Source organism: Hemitrygon akajei, chromosome 17 (assembly GCF_048418815.1).
Source record: "Hemitrygon akajei chromosome 17, sHemAka1.3, whole genome shotgun sequence".
In the NCBI taxonomy this organism is placed as follows: Eukaryota; Metazoa; Chordata; class Chondrichthyes; order Myliobatiformes; family Dasyatidae; genus Hemitrygon; species Hemitrygon akajei.
Genome location: NC_133140.1, coordinates 5,844,978 through 5,862,724, shown reverse-complemented (window position 1 = coordinate 5,862,724; position 17,747 = coordinate 5,844,978). Strand labels below are relative to the sequence as shown.

The window sequence follows — 17,747 nt, the reverse complement described above, 5'->3', positions numbered from 1 at the left end:
TCAAAATACCTTTAAGTTGCAATCTACTAACTATCTCAGATACCTCAGTTTTTTTCACCTTCGCTAACAACACTGCGCCTGGCGAAACCAGAAACTCATCAATATTCATTGTTCCCGAATACCATTCACAAGCCAATCAAACAAAAGAATCGAGCAATCCCCGTTTCCAAAACACCGACTCAAAATTTAACAAGCATTTAAACTCAAATGATCCAATCTGGACACAGCCCCCATATTTATGTTACGGATTCAAGCAACAATAAATATATGAGTTAGGCAGGGGTTTTTATAACAAATAACATGTTTATTAAACACTGAAAACAAACCCCCCAAAAGTAAACAAATCACTAACGTAACCGGAAATCAGCTGCTGTGCGGCAGCTTAAACAGTTCTTAAAGCAATGAAGCTTAAACAGTTCTTAAAGCGATGTTGCAAAAAAAAAAACAGTTCTTCAAAGTAGTATTGCCAAAAGTTCAAAATGCTCACAGTCCATTTAAGGGAGAGACTTTCTAAGATGATTTAAATTCTCTTTTCCGTCGTGTTGTTTCGGTTCCCAAGATCGAACTTTTTCCCAAGAAGAATTTACGAAACGAAACAGCTTAAAGCCACTGACCTTTCCTTTACAGAACTATTCCCAACCCTTTCTGCTATTTCGCAGGGATAACATGAGAACAGTCAACGAATTCCTTCCGAATAAGGATCAAGCAAGGTCGAACCTGTTTCACCGTCGAAATCGATTCTCCTCGATCTTTAACTCCCGAACTCCGATCTTCACTCTCTATTGATTCTCAACTAGCAGTATTGTAGGGAAACTGCTGGCAATGACCTTTTAAACTTTAGGCATTAGATAAAACTTCATCTTTCAACTAAACTGCGTCATAACATTAAATCACGCAGTGGCATGAAGTCAACATGGCAAATCCAGCCACGAACTGCCCCTCCTCACAGGGAGGGGTCCTCCTTTTATACCATATAAAAAAACCTGTCACATGACCTCTACTGGCGGGAAAATGACGTCACTCCACCATCACAAGACCATTACCTCAAATCCAGTATAACTTCAATCCCAGTCACGTGACAAGGGTACCACTGTCACGTGTCACGAGTACGTAACACGTATGTCTAAACCAGGCCGAAAATTTTCACTCTTGACTACCTTATACTTACACATCGGAGACTCAGATTCTAGAGTAGTGACGAAGTGTCGTGGAGATCAGAAATGCAATCTCTTTCATCTCTATAAAATATTGTTGTGTGACTAAAACTCCAAAGCTCTTGCTAGGAAAACTGTACTTGACTTGAAATTAACTTTGCCATCGGTGGGCGCAATTCTTTGTGCCAATACTTGCACCACCCAATTTCTGATCCTAGTCCTGGACGTTTATTTCGTCCCATCGTTCTGAAACACTCGCCGTGATTTTTTGTTACCTCTGAGTTCCACTATTCAGATTAACTGTTTCTGATTGCTGTGTTAGAGAAACACAGCTATGATGACTTTTGATTCAACTGCTGCACAGAGTCTTGCCACCTTCAGAAGTTTTCTGATGACTCTGCCACAGTTGGATGCATCAGCAAGGGAGATGAGGCTGAGTACAGGGCTACGGTGGGAAACTTTGTCACATGGTGCGAGCAGAATCATCGCAGCTTAATGTGAAAAAGACTAAGGAGCTGGTGGTGGACCTGAGGAGGTCTAAGGCACCGGTGACCCCTGCTTCCATCCAAGGGGTCAGTGTGGATATGGTAGAGGATTACAAATAACTGGGGATACGAATTGACAATAAACTGGACTGGTCAAAGAACACTGAAGCTCTATACAAGAAGGGTCAGAGCTGTCTCTATTTCCTGAGGAGACTGGTGTCCTTTAACATCTGCCGGACGATGCTGAAGATGTTCTACGAGGCTGTGGTGGCCAGTACTATCATGTTTGCTGTTGTGTGCTGGGGCAGCAGGCTGAGGGTAGCAGACACCAACAGAATCAACAAACTCATTCGTAAGGTCAGTGATGTTGTGGCGGTGGAACTGGACTCTCTGACGGTGGTGTCTGAAAAGAGGATGCTGTCCAAATTGCATGCCATCTTGGACGATGACTCCCATCCACTCCATAATGTACTGGTTAGGTACAGGAGTACATTCAGCGAGAGACTCATTCCACCGACATGTAACACTGAGCGTCATATGAAGTCACTCCAGCCTGTGGCCATCAAACTTTACAACTCCTCCCTCGGAGTGTCAGACACCCTGAGCCAATAGGCTGGTCCTGGACTTATTTCCACCTGGCATGATTAACTTATTTTATTTAATTATTTATGGTTTTATATTGCTATATTTCTACACTATTCCTGGTTGGCGTGGCTGTAACGAGACCCAATTTCCCTTGGGATCAATAAAGTAAAATAAAATAAAGTCTGTCTGTCTGTCTATAGGTTTGGTGCCGACTAAATTACTGAGATATGCAGCAAAAGTACATCCCACATTTGAATTATGGCCGTCTTATATCTGTCTACGCAGCTTTTGCTTTCCTTCTTCTGTAACCTGTTCCTTGGCATAAATATTTCGGATTACCCCAGGTTCATTGTTTTGTAGTTTCCCGAGTATAACTGTGATCGTCTCGGTTTCTCCCATGCTCTAAATACTCCAACTCTTCTAAAACCATTTCCTCATGAAATAATCTCATCAATGCTTCCTTTTCGTTCTGTTCATCCGATTGTTCTCCTGTGAAATCCTTGCGGTTCAGCATTAATTGTACTTTGAATTTCTGTTGCTTCGCCAGTAAACAGGAAGTGTAAACCTGCACACGCACGAAGAAAACCAAACGTCATAGCTTAGTCCTTCAATGTAAAACACAGCAGTCATTACTTTCATTAATCAAGAAAGCGGAGCATCAGTTGATTGCTTTGCTCAGAATATTATGACTGCAATATTTCTGCTCTTGTTTCTGTCTCTCTCAAGGATCACTTGCTCAGGTATTTGTACATTATTTCAAGTACTAGAATATCCAGAACAATGGTTAACTCAGCTCAGTACAATTTATTGTTTTAACATATGATTGAGAGTCGAAGCAGACCGAATGGGACAAATTGCCTAATTTGTCTATGTCTCATGGTCTTATATACTTCCTACTTTCCATTCCGGCACGCGTTCTGAAATATTTGATGCCACGTTGAATACAACTAACCAATTTCAACGTGTTTTAACAGCTGCTGAAGAAGCTTCGATTACCGTGACACAGATGCCAGAGCGACAGATTATATGGATGGGACGAAGCATCATTTTCCATTGCATAATCCCTCTTACGTATGACCAGTCAAGAATTGAAGTTCGCTGGCGGAAGCAGGGGGAGAATGAATATCTACAAAATGAAGTTTTCCTGTAATGTGTGTGTTTCCTTTTTACCACAGGGAACTAGTCCTTACAATGGTCACACAAGCCGACTGGAGTTTGTATTTCTACTGTACACTGCAACTTAAAATAGGATTTTGGATAGATTCAAAATTCCGTTTAGTTTACTGGGTATGTTCAATAGTGTCAACTAGTGGGCTAGTGGGAAAGACTACTGACTTATAATTGTTCTTTCATTCGGCATCACTCTGAACTGAAAGAAGCCACTGAACTCCACAAAGCTATTTTGGATGAAATTCTTAACGGTCTGTAACTCGGTTAGCTGCATTCATCAGTCTTGTGAACCCTCAAACTACAAAGAATGATCCATTTTTTTTCCTGGAAAGGTTCAATTGCCCTTTGGATGGAGAGAATTCCAGTTATACAGTGCTTTGTTGAAAGTTCCACCATGCGCTTACTCTTGATCTTCTAACTTTAACTAAGGATTCAGTCACCTTATTCTTCAGCCTTTGAACAAAAGGAAATTACTTTGCTGCTTCCACTCTTTTTAACATTTTGCACACATTGTTCAACTCTGTCCTCGTGATTGCAGGGAGATATTCAAATGTATATAATCTTCAGGGATCTTCATAGGATGGAGATGGAGAGGATGTTCCTTCTTGTAGGAGAGTCTAGATCTAGGGCTCTGAGGAAACAGGGCAAAACCTGCTAGTTTTATTGCCGATTATCTGGACTATGAAAACTCAAACTACTTCCTCAAATACACATTATGCTTACTTGTGCACACCGAGAGCAGTCTGGTCCCTATCGTCACATTGTTCTGAAGTTGGAACAAAGAAATGCAATTCTTCTTTGCAGATATTCACCATTTGGTAACATTGCTTATTAACATGATTAATCACCAACCACATTACGACAATACAATTATTGATAGACAATACAATCTCCAAGTTAAACGCCAATAACACTTCAACGTTAGTAAAAGGTGTTGTTGTGGACTTAATATTTCAGTAACGTTTAATTAATATTGTAAATATATTGTTTGATAGTGTACACTTTGTTGTTTACATAAGTATTATGGGTTAATGTAAAGTACGTGAATGCCTTATGTGATTACAGCATCAGGTCATATGTACACACCTCACTGAAGTAGAATGGAGTGGACACACTTATCCGCAGTTCCCGTATTTTACTTTTAACTAGTTTCTCCAATTGCAAAATATAACAGGGGTGTTGAGGTAGTCTAAAAATGAAACAGAGAGGACTACTATCTGTTGAAACACAGCACTTGTTTCTCTTCGCAAGGGGAGAGAGACACTTGAGTTAAAAACAAAGTACACGCGTATTTCTTCATAAAGGGAGAGAGGTGGTAGAGTTTAAAAGGCAGAAAACGGATGAATTTACAGGTTCATAAACAGTGAGTGCCGGAAATAATTATAATTAATAATAATAAAAAGCAAAATTGACTGGCAACATCAGAAATATAAATGTGTTTGATTGCACAAGAAATAACTACGTAATGTATAATGAACGAAATGAGCATTGCAAGCAAGTTAAATTGCTAACGAAAAGAAGTTGCCAGTTTTGCTGAGCATAATAAATGCAAAATCATACAATTTGATTAGAGGTTTGACTGTTTCGGCCAAATCAGCTGAAATGAAATTTGTTGATAAAAGGAAAGTCTTGCATAAACTTTTAGAAGGTCTTTTACAAGGTGCTGTTCATGAAGCAGCTTAAAAAGTTAAGAGTCCATAGCATTACATAAAAGATACTGGCATGGATAGAAGATTGGCTGGCTGGCAGGAGCCAAACTGTGAGAATACAGAGGGGCTTTTCTGGTTGGCTGCATGCCGCAGTGCTGTTCCCCAGAGTTCAGTGTTGGGTACGCTTCTTTCAACTTATATCAACTCAATTATTTGGATGACAGAATTGATAGCTTTGTGATCCAGCTTATGGCTGATACGAAGATAGGTCGAGGTCCCAGTAGTGTTGAGAAAACAGGGAGTCTGTAGACAGACTTAGAGAGTATGGGAGAATGGACAAATTGGCAGATTGAATATACTATAGGGCTCATGCTCTTTGGAAGAATGAATAAAAAGACATTGAGTATTTTCTAACCGGGAGATTAACTTGCAGGTTCAATCGATGGTAAAGATGGCAAATGTAATGTTAACATTCATTTCCAGAGTACTAAAATATAAGATCAGGTGCGTAATGCTGAGGTTTTATTAGACATTGGTCAGATCGCACGGCGTACTATGAGCAGTTGTGGGCCTCTCATCTAAGAAACAATGTGCTGGCATTGAAGATGGCCCCGAGTAAGTTTTAGGGAATGCTTCCAGAATAAAAATATCAACGAATGAAGAGCGTTTGATACCTCTGAGTATGTAGTAGTTGCAGTTTAGGAGAAGAACGAGGCACCTCATTGTAGTCTGTCGAACATCGAAAGGCTTAGATATAGTTTATGTGGAGAGAATGTTTCTTACAGTGATTGGGACAAAGACAAGAGGGCGCAGTCTCATAATAGAGGGGCGTCTATTCAGAACACAAATGCTGAAGAAACTATTTAGCCAGAGCGGAGTGAATCTATGGAACTTATAGCCAAGTCTTTGCGTATATTTATAGCATGTTGATATGTTCTTGATTTGTCGAGATGTCAAAGGTTATGGAGCGAAGACAGAATAGGGTTGAGGGGAATAATAGATCAGGCATGGTGGATTTGCGAGGTGTCTCTATGAACCGAATGATATAATTAAGCTCATATGTCTTATGATCTTGTAGTCTAATTTGGAGAACTGAATCTGTATGCAGTCTATATGTAGCCTCCGGCCCTAGATAACGACGTACAGATTTTAGTTTTGAAATGTACTGAGCGTGTTAGCTGTAACTGGTCCGTTAACCTCACATACAACGACTAAGTTCTTTTTTTCCATGACCATACAAGCCTTCTATCAATTCCTGTTGTGGTGGTCCAGATATCTTCAGAAAACATCTATAAAACACAGATTGGAATGTAACCTTAAACAGAAGTTGTTGAACTGCAGAAGAGTACTGTTGGCCGGTGGTACTTCTGCCATTGTTCAACATTAAAGTTGCTACCGTTCGCTCGCTCCACGTGAGATATTCAATTTTGCCTTTAAATCTTTATTTACCTGTATTGACAGTAAACATGCCCTAAATGGGCTTCAATTTTTAATGTTAACAATGCCCAAATACAGCAGAACGCACAAAAGAGGTATCGCCCACCTCCCAGGAACCTGAGAGTGGATTTCAGATAACTTAATATCTCTGAAGTCTTTAAGCTTCTAGCAAGAAGAATGCTTCTCTTTATATGCAAACGTAACACCAACCATCACCTTATCGATCGTAAAAATCTCCCTATATCGTTCTGTGCCCTGAAAAATAGCAGAAAGAATTCGATTCCCTGTAAATTTACACAAGTGTGATACATCACCTCCGGAACTATGTTTCGAAAATTTTCACTCTTGAGTAACTTAAACTTAGACATCGGAGACTCACATTCAAGAGTAGTGACGAAGTGTCGTGGAGATCAGAAATGTAATATCTTTCGTCTTTATAAAATATTGTTGTGTAACTAAAACTCCAAAGATCTTCCTAAAAAACCTACTTGACTTGAAATTAACTTTGCCATGGGTGGGCGCAATTCTCTGTGCCAATTTCTAATCCCAGTCCTGGACCTGTATTTCGTCCCATCCTACTGAAACACTCGCCGTGATTTTCTGTTACCTCTGAGTTCCACTATTCAGACTAACTGTTTCTGCATTGCTGTGTTAGTTATGATTACTTTTGATTCTATAGGTTTGGTGCCGACTAGATTACTGAGATATGCAGCAAAAGTACATCCCACATTTGAATTATGGCCGTTTTATATCTCTGTACGCAGCCTTTTCTTTCCTTCTTCTGTAACATCTTCCTTGGCATAGATATTTCGGAATACCCCAGTTTTATTGTTTGGTAGTTTCCCGAGTATAACTGTGATAGTGTCGGTTTCTCCCATGCTCTAAATACTCCAACTCTTCTAAAACCATTTACTCATGTAATAATCTCATCGATGCTTCCTTTTCGTTCTGTTCATCCGACTGTTCTCCTGTGAAATTCTTGCGGTTGTATTAATTAATTGTACTTTGAATTTCCGTTGCTTCGCCAATGAACAGGAAGTGTAAACCAGCACACGCACGAAGAAAACCAAACGTCATAGCTTAGTCTTTCAATGTAAAACAGAACAGTCGTTACTTTCATTAATCAAGAAAGCGGAGCATCAGTTGATTGCTTTGCTCAGAATATTATGACTGCAATGTTTCTGCTCTTGTTTCTGTCTCTCTCAAGGATCACTTGCTCAGGTATTTGTACATTATTTCAAGTGCTAGAATATCCAGAACAATGGTTAACTCAACTCAGTAGAATTTATTGTTTTAACTATGATTGAGAGTCGAAGCAGACCGAATGGGACAAATTGCCTAATTCAGCCCCTATTTCTCATGGTCTTACGGTCTTATATACTTCCTACTTTCCATTCCGGCATGCGTTCTGAAATGTTTGATGCCACGTTAAATACAACCAACCAATCTCAACCTATTTTAACAGATGCTGAAGAAGCTTCGATTACCGTGACACAGATGCCAGAGCGACAGATTATATGGATGGGACGAAGCATCATTTTCCATTGCATAATCCCTCTTACGTATGACCAGTCAAGAATTGAAGTTCGCTGGCGGAAGCAGGGGGAGAATGAATATCTACAAAATGAAGTTACTGGCAGGAAGAGATTAGTCAGCAAAAATAAAGGAGGGGGCTATTTTGAACTGCTGAACGCGACTATCCAGGATTCGGGAATCTATCAGTGCGTAGTCATGCGTGACGGAAAAACCATTGGAGAAGGAGACGGATCAGATCTGAAAGTGTGCGGTGAGTGGCATGCGTGAGCAGGAGTATCTGAAATTATTATATAACGTTACCATATCACTTTGAGATTTCTGAAAATATAAGGACCTACTCAAATTATGTTAACTCTGCCAAATGCATTATCTAAAGCTCCGTTCACTACCTTGTTTTACAATTCGATTTTATTATCCAGAAAAAAATGGACATGTTAGTGTGACAGCAGATATTCTGTATTTCAAACCAAGCAAAACTATCTTCTGATTAGTGTTACACTTCACAAACTGAAGCGCAAGCCTACAGAAATCCGAATCAATGTCGGCTTCTTGCACCCCATTGTGCGAGCTAACCAATATCAGTAATTCATCTATTTGTCGCTTGAAAAGACATGCAGATTTACTGATAAAAACACAGTCCTACAGAGGATGCCTTCATTCTCTCACATTCTGTTTAATTTCCTCCCCTCAAAATGTTTTATTTTACACTTTGTACCCCACAGCTGCTCCAACTCCATTGAAGTTTTCATCCAGGGCACTCAGGAACTCATCTGCGACTTTGGTACTTGTGTGTGAAACGGCTGAGTTTTACCCGAGAGAATTAAATATTACGTGGTATAAAAACGGTGCTCCAGCGACAACAGATATAAGTACCTTTAAACAAGAAAATACTGAAGGGTTGTTTAAAGTTTCCAGTTTCTTCCAGTTTCCAGTTTCCACTTCAGAGGTGAACGGGACTGTTTGCATATGTTTGGTGCAACATATCTCACTAAGGACTCCTGCAATTGCTATCTACACCGTTCCCAATTCTTACCGAGGTACGAAATGAACACGCAATTAAATTTTCTGACTTGCAGTTGAATTCTAATTTTATTTGTGGTAATGACGTTAGGTGATGAAGACAATATACAATGCAATATCCCCTTGTTCTAATTTTCTAGAAATAGTCGGCTAGTTCAGACAGCTTTTAGTGTGCGTATGTACGGTGGAGTGGTGAATTTCTACTAATCAGTCAGCTTCAGCCTTATTAAGGTCTTAAGTCCCCAGGACCCCAGAGTATTAAGGTCTTTAAGTCACCAGGATTAAGTCACCAGTCACTAGATTCACCTCGGTCTATTGAAGGAGGCAAAGGACGAATTTGCTGGAGCCTTGACAGGTATCTTCGTTCCCTGCCTGGGCGTAGGTCAACTCTCGGAGCACTGGCGACTGGCTAATGTTGTATCTCTATGTAAGAAAGTATCAAGGAAAATCCTGGGAACTATACACCGGTGAATCTCACGTCAGTGATTGGGAATAGGGAAATTGCTGGAGAAAATTCTTACGGATAGGATATATGATTGTTTGGCCTAATTAGAGAGAGCCAGCATGGCTTTGTGCGGGGTATCTCTTGACTTTCTAACCTGAATGATCTCTTAACGAGACGAGAGAGATTAATTAAGATTGGACAGTGGAAGTTGTCTATATGGACTTTAGTCATGCGTTTGACAAAGTCGCTCTTCGGGGGAGGCGGGGGCTACACCAGGTGATTAAGGTGTTTGGGGTCGGCGGCAAATTGGTTGTTTGGATTCATAACTGGCTTGTGCATGGAGAACGGAAGGCAATGGTTCAAGGGAGTTATTCGAGCTGGAGGTCGGTAATTGGTGGTGCTCCACAGCGATCTGTGCTGCAGATTTTCCTTTGTTTGGGACCTCTGCAGTTTGTGATGTATTTCAATGAATTGGATGAAAATGCAGATGGGTGGGTTAGTAAGATTACGGATTATTCAATCTTGGTGGAGTTGTACATAGTGTAGAACACTGCAAAAAGATTCAGCATGATATAGATCAGTTCCAGATGTGAACAGAAAATGGCAGATGGTGAGGTAACTGGTAAATGTTAGGTGTTGCACCTTGAAAGGACTAATGCAAGGAGAAAGTGTCTCAAGACTATTAACTGTGTTGCTTAATAGAGAGAGTTTGGATTCTAAGTTCGCAACTGCTAGAAAGCATCGACAAGGTGATTAAGAAGGCTTGCTTTTATTAGTCAGGGCATTGAATTCCAAAGTCAAGAGTTATGTTGCAACCTTATAGAACTCCTCAGCCACATCTAGAGTATTGCATACAGTTCTGGTTGCCATACTGTAAAAAGGATAGTGAGGCATTAGAGAGGGTGCAGAAGAGATTTACCAGAAAGCTGTCTGATTTTAAAGGCATGTGCTAACACGAGAGGCCAGGAAAACATGTGTTATTTAGGGGCAAGGGGTTTAGATGGGTGGAGTTGTTTGGTCTGTTCAGGAAGGTTTCTTGACACAATATGTAGATAAACCTACAAGAAGAGAGGCTGTACTTGATTTGGTATTGGGAAATGAACCTGGTCGGGTGTCAGATCTCTCAATGGGAGAGCTTTTTTGAGATAGTGATCATAATTCTGTCTCTTTTAAAATAGCATTGGAGAGAGATAGGAACAGACAAGTTAAAAAAGCGTTTAATTGGAGTAAGGGGAATTATGAGGCTATTAGGCAGGAAATTGGAGGCTTAAATTGGAAACAGATGTTCTCAGGGAAAGGTATGGAAGAAATGTGGCAAATATTCAGGGCATATATGTGTGGAGTCCTGTATAGGTACGTTTCAATGAGACAGGGAAGTTATGGTAAGGTACAGGAACCGTGGTGTACAAAGGCGGTAATAAATCTAGTAAAGAAGAAAAGAAAAGCTTACAAGAGGTTCAGAGAGCTAGGTAATGATAGAGATCTAGAAGATTACAATGCTAATAGGAAGGAGCTTAAGAAGGAAATTAGGAGAGCCAGAAGGGGCCACGAGAAGGCTTTGGGGGGCAGGATAAGGAAACCCCAAGGAATTCAACAAGTATGTGAACAGGAAGAGGATAAGACGTGAAAGAATAGGACCTATCGAATGTGACAGCGGGTAAGTGTGTATGGAACCGGAGGAAATAGTAGAGGTAATTAATGATACTTTAATTCAGTATTCACAATGAAAAAGATCCTGGATACTGTAGTGATGACTATCTGCAGACTGAAAAGCTTGAGCACGTAGATATTAAAAAAGAGGATGTGCTGGAGCATTTGGAAAGCATCAAGTTGGATAAGTCGCCGGGACCGGATGAGATGTACCCCAGGCTACTGTAGCAGACGAGGGAGGAGATTGCTGAGCCTCTGGCGATGATCTTTGCATCATCAATGGGGACACGAGAGGTTCCGGAGGAATGGAGGGTTGCGAATATTGCTCCTTTATTCAAGAAAGGGAGTAGAGATAGCCCAGAAAATTATAGACCAGTGAATCTTACTTCAGTGGTTGGTAAGTCGATGGAGAAGATCATGAGAGGCAGGTTTTATGAACATTTGGGGAAGTATAATAGGAATACAAATAGTCAGCATGGCTTTGTCAAGGGAACGTCGTGCCTTACGAGCCTGATTGTATTTTTCTGGGGATGTGACACATTGATGAAGGAAGAGCAGTAGATGTAGTGTATATGGATTTCAGCAAGGCATTTGAAAGGTACCCCATGCAAGGCTTATTGAGAAAGTAAAGAGGCATGGGATCCAAGGTGTCATTGCTTTGTGGATCCAGAACTGATTTTCCCACAGAAGGCAAAGAGTGGTTTTAGACGGGTCATATTCTGCATGGAGGTCGGTGGGGTGCTTCAGAGATCTGTTCTGGGACCCTTACTCTTCGTGATTTTTATACATGGCCTGGATGAGGAAATGGGGGGATAGGTTAGTAAGTTTACTGATGGCAGAAAGGTTGGAGGTGTTGTGGATAGTGTGGAGGGCTGTCAGAGATTACAGCGGGACATTGATAGGGTGCAAAACTGGGCTGAGAAGTGGCAGATGGAGTTCAACCCACGTAAGTGTGAAGTGGTTCATTTTGTTAAGTCAAATATGATGGCAGAATATAGTGTTAATGGTAAGACTCTTGGCAGTGTGGAGGATCAGAGGGATCTTGGGGTTCGAGTCCATAGGACGCTCAAAACAGCTATGCAGGTTGACTCTGTGGTTAAGAAGGCATATGGTGAATTGGCCTTCATTCATCGTGGAATTGAATTTAGGAGCCAAGAGGTAATGTTGCAGCTATATAGGACCCTGGTCAGACCCCACCTGCTCAGTTCTGGTCGCCTCACCTCAGAAAGGTGTGGAAAGGGTGCAGAGGAGATTTACAAGAATGTTGTCTGGATTGGGGAGCATGCCTTATAGCAATAGGCTGAGTGAACTCGGCCTTTTCTCCTTGGAGCGACGGACGATGAGAGGTGACCTGATAGAGGCGTATAAGATAATGAGAGGCATTGATCGTGTGGATAGTCAGAGGGTTTTTCCCCAGGGCTGAAATGGTTGCCACAAGAGGACACATGTTTAAGATGCTGGGGAGTAGGTACAAAGGAGATGTTACTGCAAGCCTTTTCCTTAGAGAGTGGTGAGTGCGTGGAATAGGCTGCCGCCAATGGTGTTGGAGGCGGATACGGTAGGATCTTTTAAGAGGCTTTTAGATAGGTACATGGAGATTAGTAAAATACAGGGCTATATGTAAGCCTAGTAATTTCTAAGGTAGGGGCATGTTCGGCACAACATTGTGGGCCGAAGGGCCTGTATTGTGCTGTAGGTTTTCTATGTTTCAATGTTTCTATGCTTGCTTTGGAGCCCCGGCAAGAGATCTGACAGAAGTATATAAGATTACGAGTTACCTATATAGAGTAGTGAGGGAGAATCTATTTCCTAAGGTAGAAATGACTAATACTAGAAGGCATACAACGTGGGTAAGAGGAGTTAGATATAAGAGGGATATGAGGGCTTAGATTTTAATTACTCAGAGAATAGTAGATGCCTGGAATGCGCTGCCTGGTATGGTGGTACAGAAAATACATTAGAGGCTCTTAAGAGATATTTAGGTAGGCACATGTAGGCGAGGAAACTGGAGGGATTTGGACATTACCTAGGAAAGAGGGATTCGTTTTTGCGTGTTTTTGAATTACTTTTTAGCTGGTTCCGCAAATCTATGTCTATATTAAATTTATTGTATATATAGTTTTGGATAATATGACCACTCAGCGTGAAAATTGAAATCGTTTAATTGATTCAGAGCTTCGTTTACAGCTTCTGTTTCATTATGGCAATTAGTTCTAAATGTATCCCGAACTACGCGAAACAGCAGGATGCATCCATTCTAAGCTGCAGATCTTTGAGGCAAGAAGCTTGTTGGTGTATGCAACACTGCTTAACCCTCTGTACATGAATATCAATCTTTAACAATTATAGCGAATATGTCCGACCCTTTTATTTACTCTTACAGTTTCTGTTTTGAACTATACATGCAATGGCTGTCACAGCCTTAAAGAATGAAAATAGGTGTTTCAGCTACTTTAGAACAGGCAGTGGAGTTCTTCTGTAATTTCTCTACGGTTCATAATATGCTATTAGGATGCACTATTTCACACATATAATGTTTACTAGATACAGCAAGCCTTGTTTAGTGCATACGTGACTGGATTTGGAATGTTTTCATTTTATTCAACTCAAGAGAATATTTCTGAGACTATAGGAACCATGAAGCATCATATATTGTTGTAATATCAATACCAGTCAAATAACATAAACTTTACTACCTTCCACTAATATCTGTTCACCTGAAATCCCATTCGCTTTAACCACAGTTCAACATACTGGAAACTGATTGAGTACAGTTATTTCAGAGAACTCAGATCATTCAGAACACATATTGCATTTTTTCCCAAGAATAAATTACGCCTGTTGGCTCGACACATGAACAAAATTCTATTGATTGTCTTTGGGTTGTCATCTCGCACCAGTCAATGTAGTTATTTAATAATCCGTTGAACCAAAGAATAGTTCTAAAACCTCTTCTTTAACTTATATCTGCTAAGCAGAATTCATAATCTACTTTTCTAATATTGTAGAACTCGATGGCAAATTTAAACTCATCTGGGCTTCTGGATGCGCAATCGGTGGTATGGCAATTTTGATACTTCTAATTATCGCTGGCAAGAAGTGCATTTTCATGAATAAAAGTAAGTACTGGGCTTATCGTCTGTTTCCAGGTAATACCGTAAGTAAATAATGCATTTTTATTCTATTTTCGTGCATGAAGCAACTTCACACGAACGGAATATTTCCAGAACGGAAACAATTCCATTTTTATAATTGAAATCACGTTCTGATCATTTACAAGAGGAAGATCGAGTATGCAATATAGAATTAATTAAGTCTAATGAACTGATTTATAAAATCCGTGCCGGAGTACAGTGATATCTATGTCTATTCTAGAGTTAATGAACATAAAGAAGACGCTTCCCACAAACACAAATGTGGAAATGTCACAAGAAAAATAATTGTACAAATTTAAAGATTTTCAACCCACAGAGAGGGTTTTTCTCAATGCATATCTAACCTGTTCCTTAGGAAACGCAGACAATTGTCCTTCTTTGTTGCTTTCTAAAAATGAATTTTTTCTTCATATTGTTATTAAAGTTATCATTTGCCTGTATCTGCAAGAATCCTCCAGCGATCAAGGCCGCCACATTCACAGTTAAGATCCCACTTCTTTGGAACTCCACACCACAATGCCAATCATATGCTTAGTGCCTGAATTTAGAATTTCGACATTACAGTAGCAAAACCCTGTTTCAGACTCCTTATCTATTAATTTCTTTTCTCAAAAACTAAACTATTCTGAAACTAGGGAAGGATTAAATAGCAGAAACTCGAATTCTGGAAAAATGCATAAATAACGCGTTGAAGTACTATAAAAACAGTCTTGTCTTACCTCTCTGTGAGAAATCTGATCACTATTTTCGTTAAAGGCACAAATGGATCGAATAAATGGAACATGTATTGCAGTGCTGCAAGTTTTGTCGCTTTTCTCTTCTGACCTTCATTGAACCTAATCCTCAATAATGTTTACTCATTGATTTTCCTCGATGCTGTAGATGGACGTTTTCATCAAAGTCTCGGTAAAAGTCTTAATATATCTTAATATCATGGTTTTCATTCTAGACACAGCCATGTCAAGTTAACACAGCCCTCTGTATTTCAGCATTCAGTTCCATAACTTTCCTTAATGCAAAGCTAATCTCTTGTTCCGCTTGAATCCGACAGTCGTGGATATGGCATAAGAATCTAAAATACAATATTTAAATAAATGTCATTCATTTCTAGGTAAGCACGGAGATACTGATACTGCCGACCATGAAGATTTGGTACGTGTTTGTGTGTATTTTTATACACAAATGAGTTTTAAGTTTCAGTAAATATAGGAATGGGGTGAATAATACGGCGGAATTCTTTCTCGAAAGTAATCATCTCTACCTCGGGTCATATGTTTGCACTGTCGCCTGACGGTAGTTCTGACATTGCTGTAAGTGGATATGTAGGAGAAAGGTAAATTGGTAGCTTTATTCATAAAGGACTTAGATAATAAATATGTACCGATGCAATCCTTATGTTTAGAGAAAGTAATTACTCTTATTGATGTTGACTGAATTAATGAAACCGCCATAATTAAGTCATATTTATACACTAGTCAGAGCCTATGCAATTGGAACAGCATTGTTTTTTTTTTATCAATTCCCCTTTCAACATTTATATGAAATCTAGGCCATTCTCCTCATTGACTGATCACCAGGCATTCATTACCGCATTTAACAGTCATATAAGATACTTTTATTTCTGACCTAGGTTGAAGAGAATAAGATACTGACTTATGCTGCTGTAGATACAAGAAATTCCAATCAGAAGTGGAGACAGAAAGGCGAAGATGAGGCATCGTACGCACAAGTGAGATTCTGCAGTACATAATTGTTCGTATGTAACACGTGACTCATGAAACATAGGAAAACGACAATATTTGTTATGGTATTGACACTAATGGTGCTAACGGGAATCATGGGCGCATTGACATCGTCCCTGATCAGCAAAGCACAAGATGATTTTAAAAAATGAAAATGTTCGCTATTTGTTTTCAGGTAAAACAAGAGTCTGTGCGGGAAGGACTGACGTATGCTACGGTAAAATTGTCTGGATCAGCGAAAACAGAAAAGCTCAAGACAAAGAGTAAGGACACGGAATATGCTAAGTTGCAAAGTGCAAAGCCTTAAAAGACCAGAGGAAGACGTGCGTCCAAGAATAAGAATAAAATATAACTGGATGGCGATAATTTCAATTTCCTGCATTGATTTTTTTATCCTGCACAAATTTCAACGGAAAATTATTTTTTTCGGATTCGAAAAGTGACGTAGGCCCGCAGTTGTACTTTTCTGCACAAGCAGTTGAAGGCTGCATTGAGGCTTCATTTGCTTGTGCTAGCTAAATACCGAAACCGTCACTCATCTTTAACTATTCAGAATTATTTGTCTGCAAATTAGAGTAGAGCAACAAAATCTATTTTACGAAAAATCGGCTATTTGAAAACTGAAGAACATATTAATTAGATTTATTGACCCGCCAGTTAAAGCTAAATGCTGCAAACCCGATTTTATTGATTGAACAAAAATCGCACCTCGTCTTTCAAAAGAAAATGAGAACAATATATTCCCTTCCTTCACATTTTCCTTTTTTCTATTCTAAATCATCCTCTTAGAGTTGTTAGTCAGTACAGAGATCACGTTTCACGCAAAATTGGCTGGTTCGCTATTCTTTCTTGGATAGTATATTGAGAATTCTTTCTAAGTGCGCGGACTTGATGTTTTATTTTTGAATAATCAATATACGATACGCTCATTACAATTTTCTGGGGAAAAAGGAGAATCCAGGGAAACTGTATGTACTGTAAAGTTATTTATGTAAAGATATGAACAGAGACTGCTATAAACAGATTAATTAAAAAGAATTGGACAGGTATATGGACAGGAAAGGAATGGAGGGTTATGGGCTGAGTGCTGGTCGGTGGGACGAGGTGAGAGCAAGTGTTCGGCACGGACTAGAAGGGCGGAGATGGCCTCTTTCCGTGTTGTAATTGTTATATGGTTATATGATTATTATTATTATTATTAATATTATTATTATTATATAGTATCTGAATCATGATCTAAATAATAATAAACTTTGCACGAGCTCTGCAGATGAGATTAGAGCAAGCGGTTTGATTTTTATAATAAAGCACAAAGAAAAGAGGGGATAACCTACCATCATTGTGCCCAGGACATGATGGTTAGTAGGTTACGTTGTCAGTTGGAGTGATATGGAAACAGAAGCATAAAGTTCTGGGATTAAAATATTGAAAATTGGTAACAGTAGCGTAGCCTACTCTTATGGAGTAGTTCTTCGTTTTTCTTAAATAGAACATATAACAGAACAAGAAGAAGAACAGAAGATCAAGCTTTCGGCCCACAATGTTGAGCCTAGCCATCTAAAATCTATATAAAAAGCCCAATATCTAATCCCCACTCCCAAAATACCCATATCCTTCCATCTTCTTCATATTCATATGCCTACTAAACGCCTCTTTAAAACTTCTAATGCTTTAATGCCTTTGCCAGCATGCCAGGCAGTGTTCATTATCTTACAAACC

At 39.6% G+C, this 17,747-nt stretch overlaps 1 protein-coding gene across 4 annotated transcripts; it reads left to right on the top strand.

The window, feature by feature from the left end:
- Window positions 1-2,860: 2,860 nt before the first annotated feature.
- Window positions 2,861-17,192, top strand: LOC140740938 (tyrosine-protein phosphatase non-receptor type substrate 1-like). 4 transcript variants are annotated; one of them, XM_073070579.1, is made up of 8 exons: window positions 2,861-2,964; window positions 3,199-3,375; window positions 7,946-8,266; window positions 8,739-9,053; window positions 14,140-14,250; window positions 15,398-15,438; window positions 15,917-16,015; window positions 16,204-17,192. In XM_073070579.1, exons 3-8 carry the CDS (start codon window positions 7,978-7,980, stop codon window positions 16,333-16,335), a joined length of 987 nt encoding a protein of 328 aa, XP_072926680.1. In that variant the 5' UTR covers window positions 2,861-2,964; window positions 3,199-3,375; window positions 7,946-7,977; the 3' UTR covers window positions 16,336-17,192. The 4 variants fall into 4 exon arrangements, 2 of the variants coding, with proteins under 2 accessions (XP_072926680.1, XP_072926679.1); XR_012101964.1 differs by lacking the exons at window positions 2,861-2,964; window positions 3,199-3,375; window positions 16,204-17,192 and adding exons at window positions 7,596-7,701; window positions 15,043-15,192 and having other exon boundaries at window positions 15,917-15,989; XM_073070578.1 differs by lacking the exons at window positions 2,861-2,964; window positions 3,199-3,375 and adding an exon at window positions 7,596-7,701.
- Window positions 17,193-17,747: the final 555 nt, after the last annotated feature.